Here is a 15776-nt window from a genome sequence, read left to right as displayed (position 1 = left end):
AAAAAGCGCAATCGCAATCGAAACGACCGACGCGCAGCAGCTCAGCAGCAGCAGCCCCCAGCAGCCCCAGCAGCCACCACCCCTCCGTTCCGGCGCCATGATCGAGTCCGAAGTGGCGCAGACGCTCATGAGCCTGTCGGCTCCCGACGAGCGCAAGTTCGCCGACAACCCGCTGTACGCGGCCGAGCCGCCCTCGGCCTGGCACGCCAGCAAGAAGCGCGCCTTCGCGGCGTTCGACGCGGGCGTGGCCAGCTCGCTGCCCTCGTCGAGCTTCCTGCAGCCGCGCGGCGACGGGTACAGCTCGTCCATGTCGCTCCTGCAGCACAAGATCCAGGGCCGCCCGCTTACGTCCATGATCCCCGGCCGCGAGGACGCCGACAGCAGCAGCAGCGACGTGGACATGGACTCCAGCGAAGCCAGCGACGAGGCCCCCGAGCGCCCCGCGTGGTCCGCCTACCGCTCGCCATTCGACGGGCTCGTGGCCGCCGCGGCCTCCAACCAGGACGACAACGACAGCTACTCCTCGTCCAACAGCAGACCCATCTCGATCCCCATGCGCGGCGGCGTCAGCAGCAGCAGCTCGATGAGGTATCGCGAGCACTCGTCGTCGTTCGACCGCACCTACTCGTCGTCCTACGGCAAGAAGCACAAGCCAAGCAGTCTGTCGCGCGTGCAGGAGGACGAGTCGTTCCTGGGCCGCGACTGCAGCCCCACGGGTGTCGAGGAGGAGGACACGTGGTACGACAGCGACTACAAGCAGCGCATGCGCCTGGCGTCCGTGTGCTCGTCCGAAGGAAGCGAGTACGGCGGACTGGGCCGCCAGCACCTGGAGGAGTTCATCCGCATGGAGATCTCGGCGGCCAACGAGAGCGAGCAGCACAGGGAAGGCTCCTCGCCCTCGAGCGAGGGCAAGTACATCGGCAGCTACTCGCCCGAGGCCCGAAGAAAACGCATCGAGCGCTTCCTCGAGAAGCGCAAGCGGCGCGTGTGGGCCAAGAAGGTCGACTACGATGTGCGCAAGAACTTTGCCAACTCGCGCTTGCGCGTCAAGGGACGCTTCGTGAAGAAGGAGGACGAGGAGCTGCTGTGCCAGCTCCTGAGCTACACGTGAGGAAGGAGGCGCGCCTCCGTTCGCTGTTCTTCGTTGCTTTGCTTCCCGCCCGTTAAAGTGTAGTTGTATAGAGAAGGCATTGGGACCGACCCAACTGCATGTGTACGTAGCTCCGACGCGAGCCAGACGCTAACAGCCCTAGCATTATCAAAAAAGAATTCCGCATTATCCACGCCGCCATGCACTGCCGAAAGATCGATCACCTTCCCGGCGCCAGTTCCCCCATCGACTTGGTGGCCTCCTAGCCAGCAATCGTGGATGATGTGCTGCGCTGCCCATCGGCACGTGGAGACCGCGGTACATTGCCCACCCAGGTCACGGCGGCCGCCATGGCCTGGAGGTCCGCCGCGGAGTTCGCGGGCTGCGGCCAACATCGCGCCCGTGTTTTGCGGCGCAGTTGGTGGTGTCCATGCACCCAGCAGGCTGGCCGTGCCCTAGTTGAAGCCCACGACCGTCTCAGGCAGCCTGTTATGCCTGCCTGCCGGCTGCCTCGACACCAAAACCTCATACTGAGCAAGCTTGCACTTGCGTCGCCGGCTGGAAGTAATCCTCTCGCCAGCACCAGCGGATCCATGCTGCCCAGCCGCGAGTTGAGACCAGGCTGGTCGATTGTCATGTGGAAAATGTACATTTGTGCTTTCCACGGTGGTGGAAGAGTAAGTTGATTGCCCCCTGCCGATTATGGCATGGTCTTTTCAGTAATTTCGCATGTATTCATGGAATTATTTATGACCACGACTCCCTGTGCCGTATTGATAATTTATTAGCAATCGCAAACATTTGTCATAACTTATGACTGAACCCTCTTTATCATTATTTCCACCTCCAACCAAGCAATCGAACAAAACTCACAAGCGCTACGCTCCAACCATTCTCTCAGCCAGCTGCTACCCCTCAGGTGTTCACTGAGCCGCCCACAGATCGCTCGCGAGCTCACTCTCAGTTTTGAGCAATTCGCACCACCACCACATCCTCCTCCAGCCCAGCTGTCATGTCTGTCGCCTCTCACCCTCGTCACGCCGCGTTCTCCCCGGCCCAAGTTACCGGGTTCTACTTCCGTCCGTGCCGGGATGACCGAGACGAGGTCATCCTCGAGTACTATCGATGTCGGTGCGGCACGGTACGGAAGCAGACGCGGCGCAACGGCTACAGCAACCTCATGCAGCATGTACGCCGTGAGCATCCTGACTACCAGGAAGTGATGCTGTCGGCATCAACGGCTGAGACGGGTTCAATGCTGAACTACGTCCGCCGCTCAGCTCTCAACGTGTTTGGATGGCTCGACTGGATTCTCAAGAACAATCTGCCCCTCACGTTTTGCGAGAACCGAGCAGCTAGACGGTAATGATGTTCGATGCATGTCATATTTGTATAAAGGCTAACTACAATTTGTGATGTCTATTCTGGACTAGTTACTCTAATCGTGACCCAATTTGTGTAGAAACACTAGTCCATGCCATGAACAGCCTCACTAGGGTTGTGGAACGCTCGATCGCGGCCGAGATCCTGGACCGCTTCGGCCTCATTTTCGACGGGTGGACCCACGCCTCCGAGCACTTCATCGCCGTCTTCGCCTGCTACGAAGTTAAAGGCGCCAGGAAGACGCCGCTGCTTTGCGTGGCCCCCGCTGCTGAACGCGCTCGAGGAAGACCTCTCGGCTCGCGGTCATATGGAGTTCCTAGCGAACATGCTGCCCCGCGATTTCGGTAAGCAGCTAACCCAGTGCCTTTTTGTGGTGGCGGATAATTGCTCTGTGAATCGCTTGCTAGCTACGCTTATGGGCGTCCCCCTTGTGGGCTGCGCCAGTCACAGACTGAACCTAGCCGTTCAAGCCGATATGGAGCAGTTCAGCGCCGACTTGGACTTAGTGCAGTCTTTGATGCTCAAGGTGCGCACGCTCACTCAATCGGCTAAACTACGGTATGCAAATAGTGATGTTTACCTGCTTCTGGGAAAGAATTGCTAATATTGTGACGTTTCTATAATTTGTTTTTGGTTGTGATATATTTAAAAGGTTGAAAACAACTCTGAGGCCAGTGATTCGCCAAGACACAAGGTGGTCGTCGACGTTTGAAATGGTCGACAGGCACTTCGACCTTCTCGAGCACCTCGACGCGCGCGACGACGACCTTGTCGACTATCTGCCTCCTCCGGCAACAAACCGACGCCTGCGAGATCTTCTCAAGGACCTGAAGAAGATCAAATCTGTTTCGAAGGCGCTGCAACGCTCTGATGTCACACTGCTTGGTGCGCGTGTCTGGTTTGACGGGCTTCTCACAATCAAGCCACACTACGAGAAGTTCATCGGTGCGTTTTTCTGGTTTTAAATGATCTTATTTGTGAAAGACTAATTGTTGTATGCATGGTGCAGGACCCCGGGCCAGAATCGTCCATAGCCCTGACTTTGAGGCTGGCACCGTGCGCGTTCTTGGTGGAAACGTTAACCGCCTCAAGCGCGGTGAGAAGGCTGCGCTGGAGCCTTTTCGCAGTCAAGACGAAGTGAGCCAAGGAACTGGTGATGGAAGCAGCGACAAAGACGCAAGCGAGGACGAAGGCTCATTTGTCGAGCAGCTGCAGAAGCGTCGCCGCCTTGCCACCAAGGAAGCGACGTATGAGCTTTTGAGTTGCATCGAGCCCACTTCTAACGTTGCGGAGAGGTACTTTAGCATGGCACGCACTACGTTCGGCCAAGAAAGGTACAGCCTTCAGCCCATTACGCTAGAAATGATCCTGTTCCTACGTCAAAATAGCGGCTACTGGGACGCGCGCACGGTGGACGACGCAACTCGCTAAGACGAAGAGAATACACGCGGTGAAAGATGCACTGGGCCTCGTTATTGTTTTCATTATCGCATAATTTTCTCGCTCATGTGTAGTTGTCTCATTATTTATGCGATGTCTTCCTACGTTTCCTCTCATCATTTAGTGAAGGACACGACGACAGATAAATAAAAATTCCATAATCGGCAGCCCTGCCCGTGAAGGACCCCATAGTAAAAGTTGAACGTTAACTTCGACACAGTGAGGTAGAAAGTAGTCGTAGCATTTGTGACCGCGTCAAACAGAAAGTTGCTTACGAAACTCGTGAAAATGCATCTTATTGACCTTTCGCAAGTACTACTGTAGTAGTACGAATCGCGATTTAACCGCATGAATGTGTCTTGTGCTTCTTTTAAGCTATTGATCGTCAGAAAAAGTTAAGAACTCGTGGAGTTCCATCAGTCGAAATGGATTTTACTTGGGCGTGTGATCTCACTGTTTTTTTTATATGAACATAATGTATATTATCCGAACGTTCGTGTAAAATATAAGCGCTTTAGAGTTGGTTTTGCTTTCTACGAGTGTTTTTAGCTTATAGTTTTGATGCCTGGTTATACAAGAATTTTGATTGGTCAACTTTAACGTGACTATCTCGAAAACTCCGAATGGTGACTTTTTGTTTGACGCAGTCTCATTTTTCATTAGAAACACGGTGTACCAATCAATCGGTACATCGTACCAATGTGTTGGCACCAGACTATAACCAGCACAACGCAAAAGCGCCATGACGCCGCCGCTCGTCGCGCTGCTGCTGCTCTCGCTGCTCCATGGAGCCCTCGGCGCGTTCACGGAGCGGTTGACGCTGCGCCCCCTCCCTGCCATCAACCAGGTGCTCGGCCGCTTCGAGTTCTCCGTGGACGAGCGCTCCAGCCCCACCGCCGCGTCGAGCTTCCCCAACGTGCTGCGCCAGATCCTCGAGAAACACGACGCCGAGTCGCTGCACCTCACCTTCTCCGTCGGCAGATACGCGGACTGGCGCTATGGACCAGCGCAGAGCTTCAACGGGTCCGGGTTCGCCCATGCGCCCTTCGGCACGCGGCTGCAAGTGGCGCTTCGAGGCGACGCAGACGTCCAGCAGCGCTGGCGAGGCATCACGTCGGAGCTGGGCGGTATCTTCTCGGCCTCCCTGAACCAGATGGACGAGACGGTTGTCACGGGGCTGCTGCCAGGCTCGACTCCGGAGGAATTAGGCGCCTTCCCGTCGACGAGCACTGACCCCGCGCTCGTGTTCCTGCACGGTTCGCTCGCTCGCGAGGAGCTCTGCACGGAGAACTTGACACCCTGGCTCAAAATGCTGCCATGCCGAGCGGTTTCTGGTCTTGGGGCGCTTATTGATCCCATTAATGCACTGTCCGGGGAGTACTTGTCGCTGTCGCTGTTTGCTGCGAGGACTGCGGACGACACGTGGGTGCTTCGGCAACACTTGACGACGGTTCTGAGCCCCAGCAAGTACAACAAGGCGCGCTGGAGTCTGGGCTCCTTATTCTTTGCGAACGAGCAACCCGCGGACGTTAGTGCATGCCCGCTCGCTGAAGAAAGTGTCATTCATACGGAAGATACGAAGTCGTCGGATATGGCGACCAGTGACCTCCGCGACCATCCCGTGTCACTATCTACTCCATGGTTCGAAGACTGGAAAGCTGCAGCCGACAAAGCCTCCTCCAAAAGCAGCTACACGGCCCAAGAAGATGTGGTGTCGGCACATCGTTTCGTCACTGGCTACGGCCAGGTTAGTGGCGGATTCGCGGTGCAGCTCAAGAATAACCATCCATCCTGTGGCATGCACGTAACCTACCATGATGTCATTCCGTGGTTTCTTCGCGTGTACTTTCACACGTTTCGCGCGACTGCCAGCGGTAGTGAACAAAAGGCGCAGGACATGATCCAAACGTTTAACTTTGTGCCCGCCGAGTTGCGCGGTCGTCCCAACCAGTTGCGCCTTGAGGCTTTCCTGCCAGCGAACACAACGCTGGTTTTCTCGCTCCAGATGGAAAAAGCATTCCTGCGTTTGTCGGAGCACCCGCCTGACGCCAATCGTGGCTTTGATATTGCCTCGGGCGTAGCTACTTTCAACGTGCAAGTTGGTGCTCAGGAAGCTTTGATCTGTGGTAAGCCTCCTACTTTCACTACCACGTTGTTCACAGAGCCGCTACTTGTGCCGCTGCCAACGCCCGATTTCAGTATGCCGTACAATGTCATCACGATGACCTCGACGGTGGTGGCCTTCTTTGTGGGAACAATGCTCAACGCACTCCTGCGTAAGGCGCCACGTTTAAAGCAAATGATGACAAGTAGCTCAAACACGGCCAAGTAAAATCAAACACGCGTGTTTACGATCATAAATATACGCGATGTCGCTCGCGTACGTTATCTATCTTCTCTCGGGACCCGCATTTGATCTGGCTCACGGGGCACTGGGTACTTTAGTTGTCATTGTTTACACGACGCTCTTGAACACTGGCTGATGTGAGGACGTCGTTGCCATCGTTTGTTGTTTTCCGTTGCTTCTACTGTGCCCATTGAAGTGAGCAGTGACAGTCGCCGAGTAATTTCGACCAGATTCGATAGCGCCACAGGTGAGGCAAAAGAAAGCCCAAACACTCCAAAGCAGAACGATACGGAACCCGATACGATAGGTGCAGGCAGCGTTGCATGATCCAACACTTCCGAGACCACTAGCACCAGCATCCGCGTCCGCACTCGGGTCGATGATGAAATTCATGATCAGACCAGGAACGTAGTTAGATGCTGCATACCCGAACAGATTGTAGCTCGCATACGCCACCGACGAGGCCAGGGGGCGCAACCGTGGTGGTGCTGCTGAGATGACGATTCCAGAGCAGGCTGGCAGGATGCTACCTCCGCAGAACAGCATGAGCCAGAGGAATATCGCGATGTAGAATGTGTTGTGAACGTACGACACAGGCAAAGCCGCCAGGCATCCAGCACCGCCCAGAACCATACACACACGCAGAGCTTGCATTTGATGATACGGGCCTGAGTATCCGCCGAACTGATCGATGAGCCAGCCTCCAAAGAACACGCCCATGATCGGCCCTGTACCACTCACCAGCAGATACGAGAGGTGAATCTCGTACATCGAGTCGTCCGTGTTGGTCTCCAAGTACAGCGTCGTCCAGAACTGAACACCCGCAACCACGAAGAACAGCCCCGACAACCCCATGACAATGAACACGTACACCTTGTGCTGCAACAGTAGCCAGAGATTGCTCCATCTGGAGGTGCTCTCCTCAAGCTCGTGCGATGCCAATGATCGGAAGCTGTAGCCGTCCGAAACACTGCTGTCCCCTGGGTGGCTCATTAGAACGTGTTCATCATCATTCGTAGTTGGCAAGCTCTGCTCAACACTGGTATCCTCATCTTCGTCCGCGTCCACGATAACGATGGAGCGGCGGCGAGTCGCGCGCAGTCGAATGTGTTCCCGCGGGACGAAAAAAATCAAGATAGACAGCGGGAGGATCAGAGCAAACTGAGTCAGGAACGGCCAGCGCCAGCAATAGATTCCATGACATAGCCTCATCGAGGCTTCGTCGACGCCGTCAACCAGGTCGGTGTTTGCGTTGATCCCCAAAGCTGCCTTGGACAAAGCGGTCACTACACCTTGCAATGAGGTAGCGGCTGCCTCTGGTCCTTCTGATGCCAGCCAAATCGTAACCGAGCCCGCAAAGTAGCCTAGCGTAATTCCGACGGGCACAGCGCCTTGCAGGTAACTCATCCAGGTGCCGCGCTTCGCCTTTGGCGCGTAGTCGTGCACCCACAACGGCGAGTACACACAGCTGAAGGCCTGCGTCAGCCCGACGAAACCGCGCAGCGAAATCAGCAGCGACTTGGAGTACCAGGCCGTGGTGGGTGCGCAGGCGAGACCCAGCACCGCCAGGTTGTTCACCACGAGCGAAACGCCGAGTAGCTGGCGCGGATCGATGCGGCGGAAGAGCGTGCTGCACCAGGGCGACGCCAGCGAGATGGAGATGTACACGATGGCTCCCAGCAGCCCCTGCTCTTGTGGACTCAGTCGGAATGTGAGTGTGAACTGCTGCAGCAGCGACGGCACGGCGCCGGCCTCCAGGTACATGAACACCTGCGTCAGCACCAGGAACTTGAACAAGTACTCGGACGAGTGCCGGCGCGGCCTGGACGGCAGCAGCGGCGACGACGGCGGCGAGTCCACGGCCCCGTAGCCGGTGGAGCTCGAGTGGACGCGCGACAAGGCGGTAGCGGCCATGGCGAAGCGGGCGGGCGGGGAGCGAGAACAGTGGCGAGGGCGCGAGTCGAGCGGGCTCGTGCGTGTCTGAATCAGACTCTGATTCAATGGGATTGCGTCGGAGCCAATCACAGTCTGCTTCAGAATCAGGCGAAACGGCCGCGAGTAATGTAGCCATCTGGTCCGCCCCCTCAGGTTCAGCCCCTACATCGTGCAGTTCATGCAGTTCGTCGACATCGACGTGCCAGCGGTTGGCGTCTCGAGCACCGGGCAGCTCGAGCACCGGAGCCTTACGAAACGTCTCATTCCGATGTCAGGGCTGTTCCTGACTGGGGACGGCATCGATGCAGCCTTGACGCCATGTGAAAAGCTTGTGAGATATCTGCCAGGCGCCTCCACGAGCCGCTCGCATGCGCGTTCGCGTCACGTTCGCCGCGACGGCCTCCATGGAGGCGACGCTGGGACTCGCTCTGAGACAGCATTCTCTTCGTTTCGCTGAAAAATTCTTCAGGGCCGTACGCTTTGCTGCACGCTCGCGTGGTTGTTGTCACCCCGGTGCATCCAGCGAAACGATGCGCGTCGGAAGCTGAACTTCCGGGATAGGTCAGCGAAGCAGCTTGCTGCCTTAGTTCGCTGTCAATTTGACGCCTCCACGGATTCCGAGGAAGACCTCGCAGTTGGTGCCCGCTCACATGTTGTGTCAACCCTATCATGGTTGAACATGCGATATCAACCCAGCGACCCCGGTGCTGCAAGCTCCGCCTCGACGGTGTCGAGTCGACACGGCAAGACCGCAGAGCAGGAAACCGAGCGAGCCCTGCGCCGACGGCAACGACCGAGCATGCGATGCATGCCAACAATGCGACGCGTGGCCACCAGCCAGCGCGAGAATCCCATTTATCTATTTATTCGTTCGTAGTCTACAGCTCATGAAACATTACGCATGGGAGAGCTCGCCGGCCGAGACCGTGGTGGCGGTCGCCTTGATCGATGGTATTTGGTCGTGCTGTGCTGGTCTATTAGTGCTTGGCGGCGCGCATGACGCGGGCTTCGCGCTGGCACGCGTTGGCGAGACGCGCCTGTGCGCGTTGGCGCTGGAACAGGATGTAGTCCTGGGTCTCCAGCTCGTCTTCCGTGTCTTCGCCCTCGGAGCAGTCGTCGTTCTCGTCCACGAGCCCGCACGCGTAGAAGTCCCAGAGCGGGTTGGCGGGCGTCGCGCTCTGGCCGGCGGGCTCGGCCACCCGGCGCTGCAGCGCGTTCACGCCCTTGGCGCTCACCGTCGTCGACATGGCAGGAAGGACGGGGGCGCTGCGCTGGGATCGCTCTTCGACCGCGGCCGCTCGCTCGCTCGGGCCTTCGGGGGCGGGTGCACTGCAGGAGGCAAATCTGGAAGTGCCGCCACCCGCGCGACGTCCTCTCGCAGCGCAAAACCGCATATATCGAGCCCATCGCGCTACACCAACCGAATAGTGCATGCGACACCTCAAGAGCACTGACGCACTTCGGCGCGCGCGATTTTGTTGACCGAGCAGCAGCACCGCCACCAGACTCACCAAGATGACCGGAGACTTGCTGCCAAGTCTCCGAGCATGTATTGATGCTCGCCCACTTTTGGCGCTTGGCGCCCGGTCGGACACGAAAGTTTGGGCGTAAGTTTCAGGCCACGCGCTTGCGAGGTTGTCGGCCAAATGAGGGCGTGGATTATTTAGCTTGCTCGCCACTACACGAAGAGCAGGTTGTACGAGTCGTCCACGACCACGAGCGCCTCGCGGATGCCGCCCGAGTGCGACGGTGTCTCCGTCGGCTGGCCCTTGCCGCGCTTACCCCTGCTCATCTTGCGCTGGACGCCGTCCACGAGCTCTCGAGCGTCCTTGGCGAGCTGGTCGTTGCGCGCGATCTTGACGTCCACGAACTGCCTGTTGTCCAGGTCTAGCGCCATGGTGATCGGGCGTCGAGCACTGCCGCTGCTGCTGACGTCCTCGTCCTCGCGGCGCTGCCCCACCTGCTCTTCGTCGTAGAAGTACTGCTCGGCGTCGAGCACGCGCGTGCGCTCGGCGCCCGTCTCGTCGAGGCGCACCAGCTCCTCCATGTGCTGCTGGGCGGCGTGGTTTGCCGTGGCCGCGTCCGCCTCGTAGCGCAGCTCCGAGTCACAGAACGCGCAGCGGCGCGCGCCGTTGTACTCGATGCGGCCGCAGCGCAGACAGTTGATGACGAGCGCGTTGTTCAGCAGCGCCGCCGCCTTGCCCGCGCCCTTCTTGCCCTTCTTGCTGGGCTTGAGGCGCGAGTTTACTGCTGTGGGACGAGGCACGAGCCCCTGCGTAGCCGCCGCCGACGGCGCTGGCGGGAACAGCCGAGTGCCGATGTGCTCCGCGCGCGCGGGCGGGATGCCCAGCAGCTCCACCAGGTAGCTGGACGCCTCCTGCTTGGAGCGGAAGGTGCTGGTGATGTAGGCCACGATCTCGTCCACCTCGCCGAAGCCCAGGGCGCTCACCAGCTCCCCCTTGAGCCACGCCGTCGTCTCCGTGTCGATCATCTTGCAAACTGCGATAGGAATTGTATTGTATTGGTTGATAATCGGGTGGTGGCATGTCCTTCCTGCTGGGCGACGACTACGCGAGCAGCAGCAGCGAGGGAAGTGAGAGCGATGCACAGGAGCAGGTAACGAGCCCCGCGGTGCGTCACAAGCAGGGCCAGGACGAGAAGCAGCAGGCGTCCAGTAGTACGCAGCTGCTGCCGTCTGCCGACAGCGTGCTGTCCAGCGTGTCCGCGTCCACGGCTTCGTACCTCGCGCCCAAGTCCAGCGCCAAGCCGGCGAGCTCTGTCAAGACCTTCGACCTGCTGGAAGAGCGAGAGACGCAGCGTCGGGAGCAGGAGAAGGAGGATCGAGAGCAGAAGCAGCAGCAGCAGCAGGAGGCGGAGACGCGAAGGAACGAACGGAAGCGGCCGCCACCGCCAGCGAGTCGCGCGCAGCCCGCCAAGCGCGACAAGAAGGACGCCAAGGAGCGGGTCAAGAACCAGCGCGTGAAGGGCCAGGCAGGCATCGGGTCGGACTTCCGCGGCTGGAAGTCCGAGACCGAGATGGCGCTGCGCCAGCAGTTTGACTAAGCACTAGCGCGAGATGAAGCTTGCACGACATGTACCACCGACTCGTGTTATAATACCAACGGTAATTTACCATGGTATATTATAGTTGGCGGTGGATTGTCCTCCAGCGGTCGTGCGATCTAAAAGGCAGAAACGGCGTTTGGATCTTTTCGCGATCCTCAGGGGTCGCCGTTCATTTCATTTCCAGATTTGCGCGTGAAAGGCATCGAGGACTGCTGGAGTCGCAGGTCGCATGGAGTTCTTCGCGCGTCTGGGCAACCTCGTGCTCGGGGAGCCCGAGGAGGAGACGGAGGAGCAGCAGCAACTGCGGCGCCGCAACCGCGCCAAGCGCCAGCTGCAGGCCAAGAGCCACCGCGGCATCATCCTCGAGGACCTGGAGAGCGCCGTGCGCGGGCTGCAGCTCTTCATGGACGCCAAGAAGGGCGGCGGCGGCAGCATCCCTCGTCGCTCCAGCTCAATGGACGACAGTACGGACTCGTCGGCCCCGCCCAGTGACAGCAACGACAGCCCCAAGGCGGCTATGATGGAGAGCACTGATGACGTCCGGGAGCTGCTGCTGAACGACGGACAGGCAGTCGTGAACTTGCTGTGCACGCAGCTGGATCGCTGCATCTCCCATGGACTGCGCCTCCTGGAGACAGAAGACTCGGGCACTGGAGCCACCGTCAAGTTCTTCGGCGTCGTCAAGTGGACGTGCACGCGGATGGAAGCCATCCGCCAGAAGCAAATGGTGGAGGCCATGCACCGCGCCGCCGCCGCCGCTCCGAGAGGGGCGACGTCCTCCTCGAACAGCAAAGTGTGCGAGGTTGTCACCTCCAGTGTCGAGGCAGATCTCCCTCGGCACGTGCGCGGTCTAGTTGGTGCGGTACGCTCGGCTAACGCGCTCACGAACGTGCACACCGATGAAGGCAAAGCGCGAGCGTTTATTCGCCAAGCACTCAACACACACGTGCTGCAGTCCAGTCTCAGCATGGTGCTGTCGGAGACCAATATCGACCTTCTGGCATCGTACTACACTGAGTTCGCCCTCTTTCGCCAGCGTGACGAGATCAAAATGTTCCTAAACCTCCTGTCGGGGCTAGACGACTTGCCGTTTGCATTCTTGATCGACGACCCGCGTCTAGATCTAGCTCCAGAAACACTCCCGTTCTCTCGTCCTCTACCTCGGCCTAAGGCCCGCAAGATCAAGAAGCAGGCACCAAAGCTCATCGATCCGGAAGACATGGTGAGTGGTCGTGTACGTCTTTGCGAGGTTGATGACGAGACGGAGCTGCTAGCGGAAAAGCTCGTCTCACACCATGAGCTACGACTGGCGTTCAATACCCGCAAAGGAGGGAATCCACTGTCAGAGACTCTCAAGCAAGCTGCGCAGTCCCAGAAGATGGAGGATGCCGCCACTGCCGTACTTCGCTTTTTGGAGCTTGGATACCCCGAATACGACGTTTTCGGCAGCGACTTGCTTGATGTGCTGTGCAACCCGTTCCTAAGTGGCATGGCGCGGTTTGAAACCGCATTGGGTCTTCCAGATGTGGTCGAGGCCTGCTTTTGCTACCTCTACGAGCACGTCGATTCGCCAGGCCTGTTTCAGGCACACTTGCAAGCCGATCACGTCATGGAACTGCGTGATACCATTGAGGAGCTTGGTGGATTTCACCGGAAAATGGCTGTGGACCCTCACGAAGTTGTGGCGATTCTGCTTCAGTATCTTTGGGAGCTGCCTGATCCACTCCTCACAGAAGAGCGCTTGGACAGGTTCCTCGTTTGTGCCGGTCGCCCCGGTAGCGGAATGACTGATGAAGAGTGTAAGGCACTTCTTGTGGTTCTTATCAATGATCTTCCATGGTATTGCAAACCACTACTTGAGCGGCTGTGCCACTGGGTATCGGTTGCACTACAGCCCCGTCACGCCGAAAAGAATGGGCTCACCGTGTACGCGATGGCTAACTGTTTGGCTCCTCTCCTTCTGAGAGGAAGACACGGAGAGCGCTTCCACGAATTTGAAGATGCAAGCTACCGCAAGTATCCCGTTGGATATCAACACCGCACATCCGTTCGCTCTCGTTTGATGCCAGATGAGGACTATTTGTCCACGTTCCCGGGTGGCAGTCTAGGGGTACCCTCTGACGCTCGTGGCGTACGCCACAAAACACGCGATGCTGAGGAAGCTGTTCAAGTGGTTGCTATGCTGTTCAGAGAACAAGAGCGTGTTCTCCATGACTTTCGCAGTGAGCTATGCTCTCGCCGCTCCAAATTGCGTGAAAAGGTTCGCCGTTTGGAAACTCTTCGCTTCCGCATGGAGGAACCACTCGATATGACGAATGAAACCCACGTAGCTCTGCTCAAGCGACTCTGGGATGCACTTCTCGTCCCCGAGGACTCAATGGTTGAAGAAGGTGACTCAACGCTGTCGGCTTCAAGTAACAGCGAGAGCGAAGTGGGCGGAATTGATGTGAGTGCGATGCTGGCATCGCCGCGCTGGAAGTGCAGTGGGTTTCACACGGATAACCCTCTCGGTGGATTCCGTGGCGGTGGCGTGTTAGCTCTCGAATGCCTTGTATTCTTTGTGGAGGAGTACCCGGAGAAAGCGCATGCGATGATGGAGCGTAACGCGGTAGCTGGTGGTAATCGCTACCCATTCCCGGTTGCGAGCATCAATGTTATGCGTATGATGATGCATTTGCTGATGCTGGACGAGGCGCCTGATGTCTGCACAAAGCTTGTGTTGCATTCTGTGGAGACAAATGGCGACACCTCGCCGGCCGTCGTGCTGAAGTTGCGAGTAGCTGAGCGCGTGAGCCGCACGCCATTTTGGCGCGTGTTTGACGACCCCAAGGCCTTTTTCATGCTGCATTCCATGGCTTTCATGCTGCTGGATCTACACTGGGTGCACTCAGGGGCGACGCAAATGGGTTTCCAGCCTGTGCTGGACGCTACTCGACGCCAAATGGGATGGCTACTCGAGCAGGCTCCGATCTCCGTTGAGGAAATGTGGACGACGTGGATGAAGGTGCGCGAGCTGGATGCGACCAAGTTTACTGGTCCAACGGGCTTCAATTCAAGCAGTGCAGCTTCACCGACTTCCTCCTCAATGTCGTCTGCTTTGGAGAATGAGCAAGTAGCTCAGCAAATGGCACGCAGTGTGGCTGCCAAGCTCGAGGATGAGCCGGAGCAACCACAAGGAGCCACCGCACCCCCGACACCAGCCGCTGGATAGTAATTTGTCACTTTAGCAATCTCTTTAACGAAGGAGCAAGCCAACGGCGAAATACATCTAAGTCCCCTTGTTTTCGTTACATGTACAATACTGCACTTTGCATCCCGCTTGGGAAATGAGATTGCTGAATGCTGCTACACACCCGTCATGGTGGTGGAAGGATACTTCACGTAGATAGACTTTCCGTCCCTCGAGACCGACTTGCCTCCAGGATGACGATCGCACCATCCGCCACCGTTGCGTGCGCGCCAGAAGCAACAGTACGAGTAGAGGTTGCATTTGGTAGGCACGTGGTCCACGACGTAGCGGAAGGCGTCGTCTCCGTCGCCCTGCTGGAATGGGTAGTCGATCCAGTTAAATTTGCTGAGCTTCGGGTTATTGTCCTGCTCGCCGATCATGTGGTTGCACGTGTTGAGGTAAATGTACGGACGGTGCGTCTGCGGGTGCAGCTTCCAGTCCGAGTGCGCCACCTCGGCGTTGTAGTGGTGCATGAGCGAGAACCAGCCGCCGAGGTTCTTCTTCTCGCCCTGTGCCCACTGTTGCTTGCCCCCGTGGTCCTGCGAGTAGATGGTGGCCCAGGGCACAGCAGCGTTCGGGTCCAAGTCGACATTGCTGCACAACACAGAACGTATCAGTAAAACAAATGAACGCACCCACGGAGCAGCAGCGTCGCAGGTGGACGCACCGGAACTCCATGTAGTTGATGTCGGCCGTGCGCTTGTACGTCCGCCGGTTAAAGGTGCGGTAGCACAGCGTGGCCAGCGAGTTCTCGATCTCCTCCTGCACGCGGTTGTAGCTGGACTCGCCCGCGAACACGATGCAGAGCTTGCACAGCAAGTGGCCTGACTGGTCGTCGCGCTCGAAGCGGAAGAAGATCTTGACCAGGTCGTTGCGGTTCTTGATGTCCACGTCCGGCTGCACGAAGATGGGCAGGCAGCGCCGCAGCCACGCGATCTCCGCGTCCGTGGCGCTCGAGTCCACGTGCACCGAGCTCGTGCTGGCGACGCCCTCGCTGGCGGTGGACACGGGCGCGTCCGGCGTCGGGCTCATGGGCAATTGATGTCGCTTGACGTCGCTGACTCGTGGAGAGTGTCGGAATGACGACAGGAATAGGTACTGACCGCTGAAGGCTGCTGCCACACTTCCTAAAGATAGCTAGATAGGGCTAGGGGTACGCCAATACTGAAATCATGTCATATGAACTGGATACATATCACGTCGGTTGGTGACACCGATGTACAAGTTGGTGATAATGTCTTGCTTGATACGGGCGCATGGTTTGGGTAGTCGAAGTGAGCTTTTCA

General features: G+C 58.0%; 9 protein-coding genes across 10 annotated transcripts; 5 read left to right on the top strand and 4 right to left on the bottom strand.

Moving 5' to 3' along the window:
* Nucleotides 1-97: 97 nt before the first annotated feature.
* On the top strand, nucleotides 98-1111 carry IUM83_17310 (CCT domain; the record flags this gene model as incomplete). The annotated part of the gene is made up of 1 exon (XM_067942253.1): nucleotides 98-1111. One exon carries the CDS (start codon nucleotides 98-100, stop codon nucleotides 1109-1111), a length of 1014 nt encoding a protein of 337 aa, XP_067782391.1.
* A 991-nt stretch (nucleotides 1112-2102) lies between these two features.
* Nucleotides 2103-3904, top strand: IUM83_17309 (GTP-dependent nucleic acid-binding protein engD; the record flags this gene model as incomplete). Its single annotated transcript, XM_067942252.1, has 5 exons — nucleotides 2103-2452; nucleotides 2524-2817; nucleotides 2918-3031; nucleotides 3126-3418; nucleotides 3483-3904. 5 exons carry the CDS (start codon nucleotides 2103-2105, stop codon nucleotides 3902-3904), a joined length of 1473 nt encoding a protein of 490 aa, XP_067782349.1.
* Nucleotides 3905-4655: 751 nt separating this feature from the next.
* Nucleotides 4656-6245, top strand: IUM83_17308 (GPI transamidase component; the record flags this gene model as incomplete). Its single annotated transcript, XM_067942251.1, has 1 exon — nucleotides 4656-6245. One exon carries the CDS (start codon nucleotides 4656-4658, stop codon nucleotides 6243-6245), a length of 1590 nt encoding a protein of 529 aa, XP_067782350.1.
* A 123-nt stretch (nucleotides 6246-6368) lies between these two features.
* Nucleotides 6369-8174, bottom strand: IUM83_17307 (Major Facilitator Superfamily (MFS); the record flags this gene model as incomplete). Of its 2 annotated transcripts, XM_067942249.1 has the most annotated exons (2): nucleotides 6369-7187; nucleotides 7299-8174. In XM_067942249.1, 2 exons carry the CDS (start codon nucleotides 8172-8174, stop codon nucleotides 6369-6371), a joined length of 1695 nt encoding a protein of 564 aa, XP_067782342.1. The 2 variants fall into 2 exon arrangements, with proteins under 2 accessions (XP_067782342.1, XP_067782343.1); XM_067942250.1 differs by having other exon boundaries at nucleotides 6369-8174.
* Nucleotides 8175-9172: 998 nt separating this feature from the next.
* Nucleotides 9173-9442, bottom strand: IUM83_17306 (uncharacterized protein; the record flags this gene model as incomplete). The annotated part of the gene is made up of 1 exon (XM_067942248.1): nucleotides 9173-9442. One exon carries the CDS (start codon nucleotides 9440-9442, stop codon nucleotides 9173-9175), a length of 270 nt encoding a protein of 89 aa, XP_067782344.1.
* A 431-nt stretch (nucleotides 9443-9873) lies between these two features.
* IUM83_17305 (Zinc ion binding protein) lies at nucleotides 9874-10686 on the bottom strand (the record flags this gene model as incomplete). Its single annotated transcript, XM_067942247.1, has 1 exon — nucleotides 9874-10686. The coding sequence occupies one exon, from the start codon at nucleotides 10684-10686 to the stop codon at nucleotides 9874-9876; it is 813 nt and encodes a 270-aa protein (XP_067782340.1).
* A 53-nt stretch (nucleotides 10687-10739) lies between these two features.
* On the top strand, nucleotides 10740-11258 carry IUM83_17304 (uncharacterized protein; the record flags this gene model as incomplete). Its single annotated transcript, XM_067942246.1, has 1 exon — nucleotides 10740-11258. The coding sequence occupies one exon, from the start codon at nucleotides 10740-10742 to the stop codon at nucleotides 11256-11258; it is 519 nt and encodes a 172-aa protein (XP_067782341.1).
* A 232-nt stretch (nucleotides 11259-11490) lies between these two features.
* Nucleotides 11491-14472, top strand: IUM83_17303 (Pleckstrin y domain-containing family M member 2; the record flags this gene model as incomplete). The annotated part of the gene is made up of 2 exons (XM_067942245.1): nucleotides 11491-13010; nucleotides 13452-14472. 2 exons carry the CDS (start codon nucleotides 11491-11493, stop codon nucleotides 14470-14472), a joined length of 2541 nt encoding a protein of 846 aa, XP_067782347.1.
* Nucleotides 14473-14606: 134 nt separating this feature from the next.
* On the bottom strand, nucleotides 14607-15522 carry IUM83_17302 (uncharacterized protein; the record flags this gene model as incomplete). The annotated part of the gene is made up of 2 exons (XM_067942244.1): nucleotides 14607-15084; nucleotides 15158-15522. The coding sequence occupies 2 exons, from the start codon at nucleotides 15520-15522 to the stop codon at nucleotides 14607-14609; spliced, it is 843 nt and encodes a 280-aa protein (XP_067782348.1).
* Nucleotides 15523-15776: the final 254 nt, after the last annotated feature.

The sequence above is a fragment of the Phytophthora cinnamomi genome (assembly GCF_018691715.1).
Source record: "Phytophthora cinnamomi strain GKB4 chromosome Unknown Contig107, whole genome shotgun sequence".
NCBI lineage: Eukaryota > Oomycota > Peronosporomycetes > Peronosporales > Peronosporaceae > Phytophthora > Phytophthora cinnamomi.
Note: the sequence above shows the minus strand (reverse complement) of the source record. Positions and strands in the feature narration are given on the sequence as shown.